The sequence below is a fragment of the Desmodus rotundus genome, chromosome 11 (assembly GCF_022682495.2).
Source record: "Desmodus rotundus isolate HL8 chromosome 11, HLdesRot8A.1, whole genome shotgun sequence".
Lineage (NCBI taxonomy): Eukaryota > Metazoa > Chordata > Mammalia > Chiroptera > Phyllostomidae > Desmodus > Desmodus rotundus.
Window position 1 is genome coordinate 85,888,352 of NC_071397.1, and position 19,038 is coordinate 85,907,389.

At 38.5% G+C, this 19,038-nt stretch overlaps 1 protein-coding gene across 1 annotated transcript in view; it reads right to left on the reverse strand.

The window, feature by feature from the left end:
* Window positions 1-600: 600 nt before the first annotated feature.
* The window catches only part of NMBR (neuromedin B receptor), a 31,868-nt gene continuing 13,430 nt past the window's right edge, over window positions 601-19,038 (reverse strand). Inside the window, exons 5-7 of the mRNA XM_024552205.3 lie at window positions 17,014-18,032; window positions 4,967-5,315; window positions 601-1,258 (exon numbers count right to left, since the gene is read on the reverse strand). Of these exons, the coding sequence (XP_024407973.2) occupies window positions 857-1,258; window positions 4,967-5,315; window positions 17,014-17,435 (1,173 nt within the window). The 5' untranslated portion in view covers window positions 17,436-18,032 and the 3' untranslated portion in view covers window positions 601-856. The remainder of the gene's footprint in view (window positions 1,259-4,966; window positions 5,316-17,013; window positions 18,033-19,038) is intronic.

Consider the following 19,038-nt stretch of genomic DNA (forward strand, 5'->3'; position numbering starts at 1 on the left):
AAAAGATCCAAGAAACTTGTTCAGAAAACACTATCTCACCATGCAGAGTAAACTTTCCTTGTCACCTGGCTGCCACAAAAAAGAATGAGTAGGTGGTTGAACTCACCAGAATTACACAAATCTTATCATAGCTACACAGAACCATCCAAATATCTGGGGATTTAGCAATGTATTCAAAAATGGTCATGCCAATTTCTGAATCAAGTTTTACAAGTTAAAACATATGATATCTATTTTACATTTATAATGTAAATCATATTCAGATGATATCTATTTTACTATTTATAATATAAATGTCCTCAATCCTAGAAGTTACAGATATGTCATTTCTAGGAATTATGCTTAATCACACAAAGAATCACAACAGGTATTGGCTTTTGATTAAGGTCTACCTTTGGATTTTCTATTATCTTATTCAAACAAAGGAGATACATACATGCACTAAGTATGAATAAAATTCACCAGTCAAATATGACTTATATTTGAAATATTAAGAGTTTGAATATTACCCTCATTAAATCACTGAGTCAATATAATAATTTATTTCCTGCTTCAAGTGAAAATAAATTTAAGGTAACACTAACATTGGCTCTAGCTACAGCTTAAATTCTGAAAGAATGTTTATATACATGTAGGATTTGCTTTTGAATCACTTTTAATGTTATATATGTATAATTTAAAATTCTGTTCAGACAATAATGCTAGCTATGTTTGTCTTGCCTTTAGTAAGTCAATCACAACATTGTCTAATGAATTAGCTCAGAAATATTAAGAAAGAGAAAATCGCTTAGTTTTGTTCTTCTCACTAAAAACAGAAGAGCAAGTTAATTCCAGGCAGTAAGTTGGACGGCCAACATTACAGAGCCATTTCCTGCTTCACAATGTGCCCATTTTGCAAAACAGAATTGGTCACCACGTTCTTAGCATTGCTTTTCAGAGATGTCATCCGCACTGCAGAAGAGCTGACTAAATAGCTGGTTGATCTCTCTGGATAAGACTTCCTTCTGCAACAGAGCTGGCTGTTGAAATGCCTCCTGAAGCTTTCACTGAGTAGGTAAAGAGCAAATGGATTGACACAAGAATTGCAAAAGCTCAGAATCCGGGCAACTAAGGTAACAATCATGTGACCTAGAGATGGGTCAATCTTGTTGTAGTTGAAAGACCTATACATGTAGAGGATGTGATTTGGAAACCAACAGAAGACAAAGCAGCCCACGAAGACAAGCACAATTTTTGCCAGGCGTTTCCGAGTTTCCATCTGCAAATACAAGGAAATAGTCCCATTAGTAAAATGAAAGTGGAGCCGGCCATATTCAAAATATCATGACACAAAAGGAGTAAACTTATTATAGCATGCAAACATATCCAAAAATACAAAAACTATTCATTTTCCTCAACAGCGTGATGATTTGAACAGTTTGATTAATCCCGTTGTGGTCACTACACTACTTCCAGTCATGATATTTGACAGCTTATATAAGACTAGATGACAAACTATTAAGAAATGACTATGTCTCTATGGGATAAACTATGATCTTAAAAATCCTCTTATTTTTAAATATTTTCCTTTAGCTTAAAGTTATTGTGTTTGTTACAGGGTATAGAGCATGTTCCCCCACAGCTCATGGATGGGGGAAACAGATGATATGACTTAAGATACTTTTCATAACAAAGACTCGTTTAATAGCTGTGCTACCACCTGGGGGCAGGGTGAGCATAACTTTAAGGGTGTATCCTGACTCATGACATAGCCAGGGAAGGCGGGGTCCCCCTGGATCATGGAGTCATATTTGCCCTGACTGGGGATGGCAGCCAAATAAATGGAAACAATACAGGGAAACTGGCAACTGTAGCTCATTATGGGAGGAGTCAGACGAGGTCACCCAGGAGGCTCTGGGCCAGGATTTAAGTGAAGGGCGGAGAACCATGAGAGATTTGGACCATGCTGTTTGAAAGGGTGTAGAAGGAGCCATGCTGCCAGTAGTGAAGTAGCAGCTATGTAGTTTGTAGGGATTCAGCCATGCGGTTTAGAAGGGAGTAGAAGATCCATGAGAGAGCCATGATGCAGCTGGAAGTAAAGGTAGAGTCCCGCAGGCTGCTGGTAGTGAGATAAGAGTCCTGCAGGCTGTAGGAGCTGGTCCTACCATGGGCTAGTAAGAAAGCAAGCATGCTGCTTTGATTGTGCCAGCTCTAGCTGACTCAGAAACTGCCAAAGACTCTGCCTTACAAGACACTGACCCGCTGCCTTGCAAACCAGGCTTTATCTGGACTCTGGAGACTTGGAACTTTCCTGAACTTCATCACTATCCAGTACATTACGGCACATTTTCCTGGACTATTACACGGAGGCTGATGACAACATACCCCAGATTCTGAAGGAGAGAGCTGGTGGGTGAGAATGGCAACTTTGGCACCTTCCAGAGAGACTGGAGAAATGTTTGTGCAGCTGCTTTAAGATAAGAATATGGGGAACTATTGGGTTTGCTTTTGGCTTATAGCGTTTTGGGGAGTAAGGGAAGTGCTGGGTCTCACGGGAGAACAGGGCTCCAAATGAAGTGCTCTGAACCCCCACAAGGTTAGAATATTGAAAATAAAGACCTGTTCCTTCCAGCATGAATTGTTGGGTCATTCGCCAAGGCACCACGTGGGCAGGCTCCCATCTGCTCAGTTACATGTTCACTTTAATTATAAATCACTTCTGTTTGTATTCAACCCACTGAGGGAACCACAGAATATATTCAATCTTACATTTTTTTATTTTCTTTTTTAAAGATTTTATTTATTTATTTTTAGAGAGAGAGGAAGGAAGAAAGAGAAGAGAGAAACATCAATGTGTGGTTGCCTGTCCCACGTCCCCCACTGGGGACCTGGCCTGCAACCCAGGCATGTGCCCTGACTGGGAATCGAACCTAGGACCCTTTGGTTCACAGGCCAGCACTCAATCCACAGAGCCACATCAGCCAGGGCTAACCTTACATTTTTTTAACCAGAATATTTTAAATAGGAAAAATATATTTATTAAAATAAGGTACATTTTTTAATTCTTATGGCACAAAAAAAAAACCCTTAAGATTTAAAGTCCAGACTCACATAAATCAAAAGCACCTGACATAATTGTCAATCCTATACATTTTCTTTCTTTCCATAAAATGTACATACTATGTTTATAGGCAGGTCTTCAGGAATGTGATAAACTGACACAATTCAACTATTGGACATTGAGCTTTTTAAATCTAAAAACCATTTTCTAATATCTAGAGTCCCAGGTTAGCTGATATATGTCTGATCTTTTTAAATATTAAAATAAGGCAAACCAGTGTGAAAACAACTTATCAAGATATTGATAATATTGATAGTAAGAGACATAATATTTTCTGAGCTAAAACTAATGATAGTCAACTAGATATGAGAGAAGAGACTGGAAGTGTTTAGGAATCAAACAGGACTGACATTGGGGAGTAGTAGTGAGTGGTGACAGTGAAGGAAGGGGCAGGTGATAGGAGTCTAGTCCAGGAACAAGAATGTGGTACTCCAGATGTTTCCCTGCAGCGGAAGGTAGGCGACCTGGCAACATTAAGAAGGTCAATGTAAAATTTACATTACAAAGCAGTGTTCTTCCCTGCAAGTGGAGCATGGGAACAAGAATTTCATGATCTATACTTGGACGTTCAAATGAACAGGCAGGCTGTTAGCATTGAGATTACTTCTCAGCAGATGCCAAGCACAATTACTCAGCCTGAGGTGATAAGTCTCAATAGGGAAATTTACAAAATAAAGGCAGAACTAAGGCCTTTAAAAAAAATGATGGTGGAGAGGGTAAGAGAAACTCAACTTCAGAAACCAGATCCAAAACTCAAACACCCAAACTGAGATAAAAATTAGATCACAGGCTCTGAATTTAAGGATTATACGAAAAGTAAAAAATACATAGCCTGGACATTTTTGCTTCTAGGTGTCATATATTTAGAAAATAAATCTACTACTTTACCTAACAATTACTTAAATGACTGGTTAATTTTTTAAGACTTTGAAGCAGATAAGGGCATCTCACGTTGATGTGCATCAATAAATAGAGGTTACCTTCCAGGTAAGAAACCTGAATGGGATTCTGCTGTTGCTAAAGTGCCCAAAGCCCCAGCCTGTGCCTCCATCTACAATGCAGCAAACTTTAATGATCTGAAATTCAACGTGTCTTCATTCAAATTAGGGAAGAGCCACCCATCACCTCCCTGTACCCTTGGAAGAAGTTCCTCACTAGGAATACACATGAAATTTGTCCCATAAGTACAGTATTCCATCTCTTTGTGGATTAATGTAGTTTTTCCTTAACTTAGCGCTTCATATTCTTTAAGGAAGAAAGAGTATGTAATGTGTTACAATTTTTAAATTAGTATACAGTCTTTATACAAAAATCTATAACGCTGAGTTAGACCAAGAACGACTCCAGCAGCAGCCTTTGATTCCTCTCCGGTTCTGCTGCCCGGCTCCCAGAGCCTCCCATTCCGACATCCCACCCGAACCTCTTCCCAGACCCCAGGCAGCGTCCTACAGTCCTTTCCCAAGGCTCTTCTCCCAGACTTCGCGCCATCCCTAGTGGGCTAGTGGGAGGAGAAGCAAAAATTAAATAAATCTATACTTCAACTGTGAAATTTTTCTGGTTTCTTATGTGATTCTTTGCATAAACATTTCCAGATAAAAAATTCTTCCCAAAATTGGAATGGTCATAGGCCCAGAGGGACAGAGAAGCAGGACCTCAGAGAGCCTTTACAAAGCTATGGCATGGCCACATATTAGAGACCCCCAATGTCCCTTCTAGCTCAGGCCAATGCATGTCCCTGTGCCCTCTGACTCAGTTCTAATCATTTCTGGTTTTGAGAGTCCATGAAACTGAACACAAGATAGCAGTACTGCAGCTGCCCAGGGCACCTCCAACACACACACGTGCACACACACACAGAGAGCTTACCTGTTTTTTGGTATGTTCATTGTATTCTCCAGGAAGATTATGTGCACTTTTAATTAAGGTCTTTGCAATATGGTAATAATAAATGCTAATAATTGCAAGAGGTATGAGGAAATAAACAAAAAAGATGAGCACTGAATGAATCTTTGGATGTAACTCATCAGTCTGAGGGTAAGGTATGCAGGCTGTAAAGCTGCCGTTATCCAAGCTATCAATTTGCACCACCTCCGAAAACACTGCTTCCGGAACAGCCAACAGCACAGAGACCACCCAGATACCCACAGCCTTCGTGCAGGTCCACAGCAGTGCGCCTGAAGTCTGGACGTCCATGGGGTTTACAATGGCTCTGTACCTGAGAAGACAGTATGTCTCAAATTACTCTAAGGAATGAAAGGAAGTGAAAGAGATAGAGGGAGGGAGGAGGGAGGGAACTCTTACTTGCTGAGAGGGAGATGCCAACACCCCACCACTCCCTAGCTGTTGTGTAGGGAATACCTAGAATCCCTGCTTTCTCTGTGTGAAAGTCATTTTTCTGCTTATTAACACAGAAGACAGGAAGACAGAGGACAATATCTGAAATTGTCGATTCACAAATGGCAGTAATTTGCTTACCACTTTCACAAGTTTTTTTCTAAATCTACACATACTACAAGTGTCATTATTTATTGAATACTTTTAATTAAATACTTTTAACTTTGAAAAATCTATCACTACTGTAATTGCTATAATATACAATAACCATAAAATAGAAAATGCCCACAGCATATTATTAAATTTTACCTTGATACTCTTTTTTTTTTAGCATATAAACTTGAGTCCCCCACTTTTTTTCTAAGGATACCAGTAAATCTTAGAGACTAATCCAAACTGGGTTTTTCTCCATAATTTAACCACGAGGACTGCAAGAGATGGAATAATACTCTGCCTTTACATTTCAAATTTATTTCATGTGGAGACCTCATGGAATTCTCTCTCCCGCCCCCAGACGCCGTCAGAGTGGGAAAGGGCCTTCCAGGACACACCGGCTCCAACAGGGCAAACCTTCTACAGCTAACTCAGTCACACGCGCTAGGGCACTGATAATGCAAAAAGAAACCAAAATGGTATGGGAACCCCAAATTATTTGTATTGGTCTTGGAAAATACTTCAGGTTACCGTATACCTAGGAGGTTAATAAGATGCAGTTGAAAGTGATTCTAATCAAACAAATCTGAGCTGTTATCACTGATAGCTCCTGGAAAATCACTTAAGGTCTGTTTCTCCCTCTGTCAAGTGGAGATAAAAAACACCTCCCTCATAGCTTTATGATTAGAAAAAAAAAAAGTGTGTTGAGCACCGGTTCCAAGGCCTGGCATCTAGAGGACACTAACCATATCATGACTCTGTACCTTCTCCTTAGTTACATTCACTTGGTCTGGTGTTCTAAAAATCCAGATATTTCAAGCTGTATAATAAGCAGTTAAGGTCTTCTGAGGTTCTATGAAGATGCTTTTCATTTCCCACAAGGGAGGAAGAGCTCCCAGGCTCAATCCCACTCTGAGAAAAGCCTCTCTTTCTCCTTGCGGGTTTGCATCAAAGTGCCATTCCCAGACCTTCTATAGGAAAAACGTTATTTGCATTTTGATCTGGAGGATCTTCCCATGTGAAACAGGAGACACGGAAATTAAAGTAGAGCAACAGCAAAGGGCCTCAACACCAAATTAAGCAAAATAGCACGCATCCTGCATCTTACCCAGACTTCACACAGAGCGGAACTCAATAGAGATGTTCCCTTCTATTTTGTTTAATTGTATATTCTCAAGAAACAAAGAAGTATAATCAGTAATTTAAGGCAAGCTACTTCTGCTTTTTAAATTTTTTATCAGATTAATAATGTTCAAGGAGATTTATTTGTTTTTGAACTCAGAGAGCAGTAAGAGTGCTACAAAGAAAAATAGAAGTCCCTTGTTACATCTCAGGCGTCCCTCAGTTACATCTGTTCCTGCGTTAAAACAAATTTCACATCATTTTCTCCATTATTCTAAGAAATGAAATTCTTCTATTGTCTCCTGAATCAAGTATTATAGACATTAGCTCTTGATATCCTGTTATAGTAATTAAAGATTTTCTCTCTACTACCTCTAGTCGACACATTCCCAACTTCCTGGTTTAGTACACTTTATTGTTTACAAAATAGTCAATAGATAATAGCTATGGTTAAACAAATATCACTCATGCACAGTTAAGTAGTATATTATGACATTCTCTTTTTTTATATACTTGGTCTGGTTTTTCTAGAGTTGTTACTTGATAATTTTTTTGGTTGTAAAATTTTCCATTTGCCTGAATTCAATTCCTTTCTAAATGTTATTTTACTAGCTCCCTGAATAATTGGAGTCCCAGTGCTTGAATCTCAATTTTTATTCTTTCTTAATTTTTTACTTTTTCAAACTCATCTGCACATTCTGTTGGGCTTTATTTTCTAAGCTGTCTTATTAGCTTTAGTTTCCTTTTTTCTGAATTGTTTATAATATTTTTAAATCCTAGAAGTTCTTTCTAGTTTTCTATTTATTATAAAGCTATGGAACTAATATGGAAAATGTTTAGTTTTCTTCTCCTTCTAGAATAGTTTCAAATTTTATATTTTTGTTTAGTTACTTTACTCTGGAATCTCTCCACAAAAGTTAGATATTTACTGCCTGACGATTCATATTTAAGATCAACATACTAAAAACTGATTATAAATTCTTTTGCACGTAGAAGAAGCGGGGTAAGACAGAGAAATGGGGTAAGGGGACTGCTGGTCACTAGAAATGGACTAGTTAACTAGCCTTCCTTTTTCGATTGTCAGAAACAACAAAGAATATTCTGAACTTTCCTTCATGGATTTAAAGGGTAGGGAAAGGTCGCTTCCCTGCCCTCACTCCTATCCCAGAGCTAAGCACATTTGCAGAAGCACTATAATCATAAAGGATGTGGGGACAGTTCAAATAGGAATAAAAATAACGACTGCCTCATCCTGACAATACTGCCACAGTAAAGCCAGCAATAGATGCAGAATTTTTGCTTGAGGAAGAGAAAAGGACCTAGTAGGAGTGCAGGGCAAGGGTAGAAAAGGCATTTTTCATTAGGAATGAGTCTTAGCCACCTCCTGCATGAAAGGGAAAATGGACCCCATGAATTTTTCACGAAATGATACACATTTGATCAAAAAGAGAGTATTCCAAATTCTATATTGCCTAAAACTATAGTTTAAAACACAGGTTACTGGAGTGTCATTATTAGGACTACACCAGAGCTTACACCTGTCAGATAATGTGTTATACACCAACCCATGTTTCATGTGCATCTTTGAAAGAATAAAAAGCAAAAAGTAAATATATATATATATATATATATATATATAGTGGACAATTAATATGGACATTAATAAGGACATTTTTAATAATTTCTTTTAAATATTTATGAAAATGTAGGACTGAAATATTCCCTCAGTATAAAAACTATTCACTGAATTTATTAGCAAAACAGGTATATATAAAGAAGTTTGTTCTTTCATATAGTCTCAGAAAGCTACCCCTAACTGAAAACTACAAACTAGTCAATCAAAATTGATATAAAGAGAACATAATCATTATCCACATATTAAATACCAATAAATAGATATGCATCTTCATTAATGTCTGTTTGAATCTTGCTTATTATATCTGTATACAGTCTTAATGTAAAGGGATAATTAGATTTAATCATATTATAAAATACATAACAAAAATTAGATAATTTTAGCTTATGTGAAGTTATCAAAACATCTCAAAATCTCTATCTATAAATTTCTGCAGAGCTTTCTAGTTACACTACCCATAGTTCCTTCTTTTATACCAAACTTTCATTTACTGGAAGCTAACAAAGTCCAAGTGTGAACTGTCTGGCAAGTCGGAGACAAGAGCACTGTGGAAGCAAGAGAAAGAAAGAATTTCAAAAAGAAGTGTAGGCCTCCGTGTCAAATACTGTAAAAGCAGAGTAAAAGCTTCCTGAAACCAGAACCTGGGCCTTGCTCTCTGCTCTACCTGTAATGCATAACACAATGCCTGGCCCCAGAGGTTCTCAGTAAATGTTTACTGAGCTAATAAGGAAATGTGGCCTAAGCAACAAGGAGATGACTTTGTTAAGAGTACCTTTCGTGGAGTGGGATGGCAGTTGTTGGCGATTAGGTTTCCTTGAGTATGGAAGTGAGAGATGGAGACGGTCTAGCCTACTGATGGCCAAGCTGGGTCAACCTTCAGAATCACCCAGAGAACGGAAAACAAGATAGAGAGTGTTAGACTGCTTCCCAGTCTTACTGGCACAGAGTCCCTAGGATATGAAAGGAGAGATTCTGCATTTTTATCAGATTTTCAAGTGATTCTGAACATGAGCCAGGTTTAGAAAACACCTTGGAGGAGACTGACTGTGGCAGTGAGCATCTCCCCACAGGCTTCCTGTAATGGGTGCACGTTCAGCATCGTGGAGGGTATCAGAAATCCAGCAGAAGGTCAGTGCTGGAAGAATCACATGCTGGCCTTTACAATATGTCATACCCTATGTTAAGAGTACCGATATCCTATAGTGGTGAAACTTATTCTGAGTGAAATTACTAAATTTGTCATTTAAAACTATCTATGCATTAGCATACAATAGAATGGCTAAAACTATAAGTAACCTTATTCAAAATATTGTAATACATGGATGCCATATTTTAGACATGGAAAGGATGAAAAACACCTTTCTCATTGTAGAGGGGTCAGCTATGCTAGTTGTCCTTTACCAGAACAAAAATCACTTTGCTCTTAATTCATTAAAAAGCATGACTTAAATCACACAAATGTTTCATAATGAGGAGAGTGATAATGACAATTTATGTTGGTGAAGGCAACAGGTTGGAACTAGTCAGTCTATGATTAAAGGAATTCCGAAAAGGCTGTAGGTGATAGAGAGATTATCATCATTAATTTTACAATAGGCTCATTTTCCTCTCCTCTTCAATGCCTATTTTCTGAAAATTAACTGCATGTGTGAATAAATACTGATTTGAATTAGTGAGTCATGTGTCATCTTGACACATAGATAATATACTAGAAGTAGTTACACAGCAGCCCACAGTTTAAAAATGCTTTAATTACTTGATGTAATAGTCCCGTGCTGCAAAACTGTTGAGTATGCCCGTTTTATAGAAAAGCTTACTGAGACTAAGGGATTACCTGACATTTGAGTGATTACAGAGCCGGTGGCATACACCTCAGAATTCACTCACCTGTTGTGACTAGAAATCCTGTATATTTTAAATGATAATGCAACTGAAGCATTAAATGCTTTATCTACTCTACCTAGTATTAGACATCTGATCTCCTGTCTTTTTTAAGTCAGTGGTATTTTTAACTGGAAAGTCTTAACTTCTACCTACAATATGCTTTCTTAATTTAATGATTATGTTTATAGTAGAGAAAGTAATCCTCAACAGTATCAGCAAGTAATGTTTCATATTTTAAGTCATCTGTAATAACTGCATTTCCATACTATCTATATAAATACCTATAATCATTTCGAGGTTGTGCTTATTTGGTTCTCTCTTAAAATGTGATTCTTTTTCGCCCTGGCTGGTGTGTGTCATTGGGCTGAGCACCAGCCTGCAAACTGAAAGGTCACCAGTTCTATTCCCAGTCAGGGCACATGCCTGGATGGTGAGCTAGGTCCCCAGTTGGGGGTGTGCACGAGGCAACTGATTGCATGTTTCTCTCCCTCTCTCTCTCTCTCCCTTCCCATCTCTCTCAGAATAAATAAATAAGTAATTTTTATGTGGTTCTCTTTCAAAAATTAATTTGAATTATAGCACAATTAAAATTTTAATTTTCAAAATATTTCCCCCAAAACTTCCACAAATAATAAATATAAAGAAGGCCTACATTACAAGTTAAAAGTATTCTTAATGAAAACCTTTGTAAGAAAATTAAAACTCTGAGAAATCGAGGGAAGTGCTAGGGAAGTGAAGGTTTACTGTTTATTTCCCCTTCCCATGAAAACCTGTAAGAAACTGGAAATAGAAAATACTGCCAAGAACATCAATAAATCAGCAGGGTTCACAGGCATAGGGTGTGGACCTAATAACAATTAATAAAAGTAAGTTGAGATAGCTCATTAAGTTTAAGGCTAGCAAAATTAAGCTGGATCATTTTGGGGCATGAACATAAAAATAACCTTGATTATGGAAACAAATGATAATAAAGAAACAAAGAACAAACAATAAAAAGAAAGAATGTTTTGTGAAGATATGTGTCCTTTTCTATAGAAATTAAAAAAACAAATTTGGACATACAAGGTTGTCAGTGTATTTGGGATGTGGGTGAGGTTCTCCAAAGAGCTGAAAGTAGTCTGCCAGTTACATACAATATTATCTGAAACCTACACAAGACCTTTGCCATCGGCGAACCCTCCTAAGCAATCTGCAATTGAAGGAGCCAAGGTAAGTTATACTGGGTTTTGAAACACACGTAAGAACTGTACTTCTGGTGACAACTAACAAGGAAAGCGTTGAACTTTACTGTCTGACCTCGTGGCTCATCCAAAACAGATGGCCCCCTATTTGATTTCACTATAAGCAAATGACTGAGAGGTTCATCTTAGAGGGTCCTCTTTTTCCGCCAAGTAGTGTACAAATAGAACCAGCACAAATGATTAAATGAGAGCCTTGCCTGAGCTGTGGTCACGTGGAATAGTGCAACAGGCAGAGCTCTGGAGCACTGAACTGAGCTTCCAGTTGCTTCACCAATTATTAGTGTCCCTTTGGGTCACTGTTTGCTCAACACTCAAAAAGGAGGTAACAGGATCCCATCTTAGAATCCTAAGCTCTACAGTGGAAAACATTATTTTTATTTTGCAAATAAGGAAAATACTAATTTGTGGGCATATCTTTTGTGCTGTTCTATCATTTTTTTCCAACTTGAACATTTGGACATAACAGTTACAGGACTAGCACCCAGATGCCATAAACCCCAGACTGGTACATTCTCTATTTTTTAAAGATTTTTTCTTGGCATACAACTGTAATTAAATAACAATAAATAAATTAAAAAAAAAAAAAAAAAAAAGATTTTTTCTTTCTTCCTCTTTATTTTTATTTTTAGAAAGAGGGTAAGGGAGGGAGAAAGAGATGGAGAGAAACATCAATGTGTGTTTTCCTCTCACATGCCCCCTACTGGGAACCTGGCCCACAACCCAGGCATGTGCCCTGACTGGGAATCAAACCAGTGATCCTTTGGTTTGCAGGCCAGCACTGAATCCACAGAGCCACACCAGACAGAGCACATTCTCTCTTTATTTATATAATGTGTCCCAAAAGTTTTAGATCAAGGTGGATAAATAATCTCCAAAACCTATGAAGTTATATATATATATATGTGTGTGTGTGTATATATATATATATATGCTATCTATATACATATACACACACACATGTGCAGTCGTGTGAATATTGTGAGGAGATGCAGCACCTAATTCAATGTGTGAATTAGAAAGGAAAAGGAAATAAGCTAGAAGTAGTTGAGACTAATGAATAAAATATACCTGATTATTGGAGTCAAATATAACAAACTTTAAATAAATTCAAATTAACTAATAAATTAAGTGCAGATCACAACTCATCCTGTTTCTATGGTGATGTAAAAATAACTGAGCGCTTGCTATGCCAAACAAATTGTCCTTTTGAATTGACAGCTAGAAAGCTTTGAGACAAATGTACTGCAGGACTCACATTTTGTGAAAGTAGGGGTGACTGTATGTTTCAACTTTTATTTGCTTATACCTGGTTTTCCTCCCCCTTTTTTTCCTGTTGTGTGTTATTTGTATCTTTATCTTTAAGATGCCTTAAATTCTTTTGTAACAAGTTGAGAATAAATAAGTCATTATTCTGGAAACATGGGTTATCTGTAGGGGGAGTGTGGACTATTCTCTTAGACATGTATGGCCAGGAGACTCCTTCGAAAGAGCTCAAAAGCCCACTCTGAGAACCAATCTCAACACCCACTGAGAGGCAGGGCCTTCTCAGCATATACTACTGCCCAGGGCGATGGGCTAAAGAAGAAAGCAAAGCCAGCTGTTCAATCAGGATCTGAGCTCCAGTCCAGAGTTTTGATGAGAAACCAGCAAACAGATAATGGCACACCCTTTCCCCACTAGACAAAGACTGACTTTTAAAAAAAGAAAAAAAAAATGCTTCCTAAGGCCTAGGGAGTGTTAGACCTAGGACCCACATTGGCTCTGTTTTAATATTTTAATAAATAATTATAGTAAAGAAAATATCTGTCTGCATTGCTATAACATGCATATAATGTTGATGATTCAAGGTTCATACCTAAGAGTACTAGCTCAATTATGGTATTAAATATGTTTACGCTAACTAACAAAGAAAGGCTTGAAATTAGTAACACATTAGCAGCTTGGTCTCATCAAGCGCAACACTATTTTTGCATTCAATTAGACATTGACTATTTAGTATCAGAAAAACAACATAACTTTATGCATTAAATTAATTTCACTTGCATTAGTTTATAGAATTTTAGAATTTAATTTATAAATACATTGTAGTCAAAGTTATAAAAAACAGAATAAAGAATTGATATCTAGTTTTACATTAGTAAATACATAAAATGATAAAGTTTATAGTTTAGCACTAGGAATCTGTGGGAATTTTTTGCTATAAAGGAAAAAGGAGAACTCATTCTTAAAAGTTACTTGCATTTTAACTATGGGATTTAGAGGCAAAAAGGTCTTCAGGAGGCAAAGAAATAACATTTTTTTTGGAATGCAACCACTGCATTAGAGAGTGAAGAAGATGTCTACATGCCTATCACGAGCAAAGTGTGGTTTACAAGATTCGCCTACTCAGTATCACAGCACACCTGTCCCAACAGTGTGTGTATGTGTGTGTAAAACTGGTAGAAACAATACAACACAGAATATGCAAATACTTTTAATTAGCTACGTAATGTGAGCACGCAAAAGAAGTACACTTTTGATATAGTAACAAAAATCCATCCGCAGAAAACTGCAAAGCGCACTGGCGGCAACACTATCACCACTGCAGACTGCACACGTCCCTCCTCACGTTCTGCTTAGGAACCGGGTCGGCGGTACATCCACTGCGGACACAAAGGAGCTTTCCCAAGGGCGGTCGGCTGACACCCCTCAAAAGAATGGGGAAAGCCAAGGATGAATAATCCACGCCACCACACAGTGTCAGCCATGCCACCCACGTCCAACAAGTGACTTAGGCCTCAAGGTAAGTGGTGTATTTCTTATTTAGTCTCTGCCATCTGGTGCTCTCATCAATGATAGCTCCCATTAACTTTCCGCTTCACATTGGGATAGGCCTTCCAAAAAGCTAATTATCTCCCATGCTAATTATATCATAGATACAGATAACATTATAGCTCACATTAACTTTCCACTTCACATTGGGATAGGCCTTCCAAAAATCTAGTTATCTTCCTGTTTCTTTTTCTGCATTACTGTGATCTTTATTTCTAAATTCTCTAACTTGATATAAGCCACCTCATGAAGACGGAATATTTAGTGTGATTTAACAAACAATTGAATTTGTTGTTCAAAAACTCTAATAACAGCTTTTCTTTAGTTTTCCTATTGCTACAACTGCTACTTAATTTTGAATTCAAAGTGTTTCTTTTATTTTGCTGTTACATTTATGACATTCTTTCATTCCTGAATCTAATGAATAAGCTTTTGCAGTCATTTTTTTTACTGTTGGGGCTACATTTTAAATGTCATTTTTTTAGTCTGCCATTGAATAGGAAAAAAACATTAGTAATTTCTTATACCTGAGAAAGTAATAATGTGCCTTAATGGGGAAGATTGTAGGCTTTGAACTGGTTTCAAATGCTGGCTCCACTACAAAATCAGGAAGATGTTACTTAATTTCAAGCCTTAGTTTTCTTTACTTTGAAGTGGTAATAAGGATAGTGCCTGCTTCACAGTATTGTGAAAATAATAAACTCCCACAAAAAACTTAGCACAGTGCGATGTGCTGTGTGCAATGCCTTATTCTTGTTTCCAAACCCACAAGAAAGTAAAACATTTGGTGAGACGAAGTGAAGGAGATCAAGTACAAATCAACACTCAGATTACCATGTTCCGGAAGAACAACAGATGTGTAGACAATATAAAACAAAACATTTCCAAGCCATTTAAGTGATACTGGACTGTATTGTACGATTTCACCAACAGTGATTCTACTTCCTCCATTTAGATTTCCAAAACATACACTGATAGGCAAGAGCAGCCTCTGGACCCAGTGGGAGAGGAGATGCACCTTTCTCTATCATTATTATTAAACTGCCCACACTTTATTTGTAAAGTACCTGATGCACACAACGAACTGAACGTCAATAAATAAGTGAGGAATAACATTTCCTCCGACTTTTGTCAGTCAATTTACCTGCATTTGTCAACAATAAGAAAGAAAAGTGCTGGAAACTCAAGCCCTGGGGCTTGTTACTAGTGTTACCTTTCAAAGTGAAAGCATAATGACAGTAATTTTAACTATTGAAGTGATAACTATTTATTGTTTTATTCTAACCCTTACTTAGAATTTTTTTAAAAACCTTTCAATTTAAAATGCATCCCCTAAAGAAGGGCAGTTAAACTAAAAAGTCACATTTTAATTATGACATTCAAAGAAAACTTTTCAAAAAAAGATCATAGAAATCATGCCAAACAAAATTAGGTAGCTAATTTATCCACAGCCACCTATTTTTATAGGAATATGGTTTTAGAGAAAATATTACACAAATTTAAAAATCAATAATATTCAGTTTAAGAAGACAATAGCTCTCAACTCTCCACTGAATATTGTCTTCCTTTAATGAAGACTAACTGTTAACACCTAAGTGATGTAAGGATATTGTTGCAAACACCAGGAAATTCAGACAGATTCAATTTTCAGTAATAACCTAACATGTAAATTAAAGAGGTGGCGAGTGACACCCTCTTAATCATCCAAGTTAAACTCTTTATCTAAATCACCCCATTGCCATGGGTATGAGACCACAGCTTCATGCAATGGGTGAACATCACTTCAAATTTGGACATGCCCAATTTTGCCCCACTCCCACCCAAGCATCCCTCCTGTGTAAATGCCCCAACGCATGATTCAGAGAGCCTTCAAGAGTGGCACGGGACCCAGGATTAGCAGGCCTGGATTCTTCTCCCAGCTCTGCCAGGGAACTTCCATTCCCCGGACCTCACTACCCTTACCTGGAAAATGATGCAGTTGAACTACATGATCTGCAAGGTAGAGTTATGGGCACTTGCCACCCTTCCCACTCTTAAAGCAGGTTTCATACCTGGGGTGTATTTTTACAACACTTTTAAAATACAAATATCTGGTGCCTACCTGTCTGTGAAAAAACAAACAACGTATCACTTGACTTGCGGTATTAAAACAAAAACAAACGTGTGAAATCATGTGTCAGAACATTTACTATTCTAGTTTGTTTTTGTTTCAAGTAAGTAGCAGAATTTAGTTTTTAAGTATAAATGGTGTTTTCCCTTATTTGGGGAAAAAAAACAAAATCAAACATTTCCTTAATATTAAGGCAGACATTCTTACCTATCAGGTTGTTAGGCTACAAAATAAGGAAACTACACGTCTAAGGCTTTAAGCAGACAGAGACAGCTGCTACAAGGCAGCTACACTGTTGCCCATTTATTCTATAGCTTTTCTATGAAATAGAATAAAGATTCCCAAAGTGTGTGGAAGGGAAGAGGAAGACTAGGATATGCAATTTTAAAACTTCTGTCAAACTAATGCAATTTTAATTATTTTAAAAGTAACAATTTTCATATACTTTTTTTCAAACTGCACATCTCAGTCGGTTTCATCATCTTTTACTCTAATTCCCAGACACACTCCCTTCCTCTCCTCCTCTTCCCTCTCTTGCCATTCTCCCTCCCTCCTCCCCAGGTGTTCTCCCCGCCCCTCTCCACCACTTTTTAGGCCACCCGACGGCTACCTGTGCCCTTACCTGTCGGCGCTGAGGGCAGTGAGAGTGAACACGGACACCCCGACAGAGGTGAGCTGGATGACGGGGATCAGTTTGCAGCCCACTTCCCCGAACATCCACTGGTCAAAGAAGTAGCGCGAGGCATCCACCGGGACGCAGGTGAGCAGCAGCAGCACGTCCCCGGCGGCCAGGTTGGAGATGAAGATGTTGGGGGCGCTCCTCATGGCGCTGTTGGTGATGAAGATCTTCACCAGCATGATGTTGCCCAGCAAGCCCACCGTGATGATGAACAGGTAGAGGGACGGGATCACACAGCGGATCACGAACTCGGCGGTGGTCCCCTCCGGGGCGGGCAGAAAATCCCTGTCCGAGAGCCCCGGAAAGAAACCGCTCTGATTCCCGCCGGCCGCCTGGGAGAGGTTGCGAAGGGACTTGGGGGGCATGGTCTCTTTCCCAGGAGAGTCCGCTGGAGTTTTCCTGCACGCAGATGCCCTGAGAAGTGGAATTCCCTCCCGCGGTGAACGCGTCACACCGCGCGTCCCTGCGGGGACCAGCCGGTGAGAAAGAAGTCTGTCCACACTCTGTCTGTCCTTCACTTCTACCAGGGGCGCATTGGCTCCTGCTGGCTCCGAATTAAAAAAAATATATCAAAGCAGTTGCGTCTCGTTCCAGTGTTCACTGGTTTGTTTTCCTTTACACCTAGCGGAGAACAGCTCTTTTGTGAACAACGATCTGTTCTGGGATTAATAAAAGTGTCTGCCCGACCGCTCTTTGGGAAGGGAGGGAGTCATCCTGCCGCTGTCCAGCGGACCGCGGCTGAAACACGGGGAGCTACCTCGGGGCGCCTGGTACTTTGCTCACAGCAGGGCTTTGCTGTGGATTCTTCAGTCCCTGTTGTGTTGCGTGGGATTGGAGGGGATCCCAGAGCTCTCCCGCACACTGCGTCCCCGCACACCCGCCTCTGCGCAGGAGGAGCCCCAGGCCAGAAGTTTGTGAACCGCTGAGGCTTCGGAGGCTGGCAAGTCTCTGATGCTGTAACACTGAATGTAGAAAAGAGAATGAGCGACAAAGGATGAAGTAAATAAATGGGATTCGCTCCCCACTCTTCTTCCTTGATCCACTTTTCTCACCCCAAATTTGGAAATTCTTTCCTACAGCTGGCATATTATTTTTAAATTTATATTTTATTTAAATATAACATGCATAAAATGCAGAATGCTTAAGGGTACAGCTCAAACTAGCCACCATTCAGAACCTACAAGCTAACCATTGTCTCTAGAATAAGCAGTATTGGTTCTGCCTTTTATCATGTAAGATGAGTTTGCCGCTGCTGAGTATGTGTGAGATTCACTCGTGCTTTTTGTGTCGAATTTTTTCACTGCCAAATAGTATTCCAGTGCAGACATACCACTGTTAATTTATCCCGTTTAAGACAATTGACATTTGGATTCTTTATAACTTAAGCTAATTTGAATAGCGTTTCTATAAACATTCTCGTGCCTGTCTTCTGGTGCATACTTGAATCCCAGAGGATTTGCTAGGTTACAATGGTTATGTTCAACTTTAACAGAAATCGACAATTTTTCAAAGCAAATTTCAACCTTTCATTTGGAGACTTGCTTGACAGTACCTTTTAAGGCTAAACATAGGTATGCTTGTGACTTCACAATGCCCTCCCTAAGTATATACTCAGTATATTTACGATACACTATTTTAAGTAGGATGTCCCTACAAACAAAATAACTTCCCAAATAAAAGCAATGGAGTTTAATATGAACTGCTCAGAAATGGCAGTTTTGAAATTAGCCAAATGACACTCTTTTCATTGGGAAAACATTTGGCTAGTTCTTGGTTTTTAAAGAACAAACTTGTGTAATAACAAAGGAATTAGTCAAGGGCTACCTACATCGATCTGGCCACAGGCCAATGACTGTCCCAAACCATTTTAATGATTTAATCAAAATTTTCAGACATTGCTGACCAAGAATGACATTTAGTTATCATAACCGAATTACAGAAGGTAAACATTTATGTTGTAATTAATTT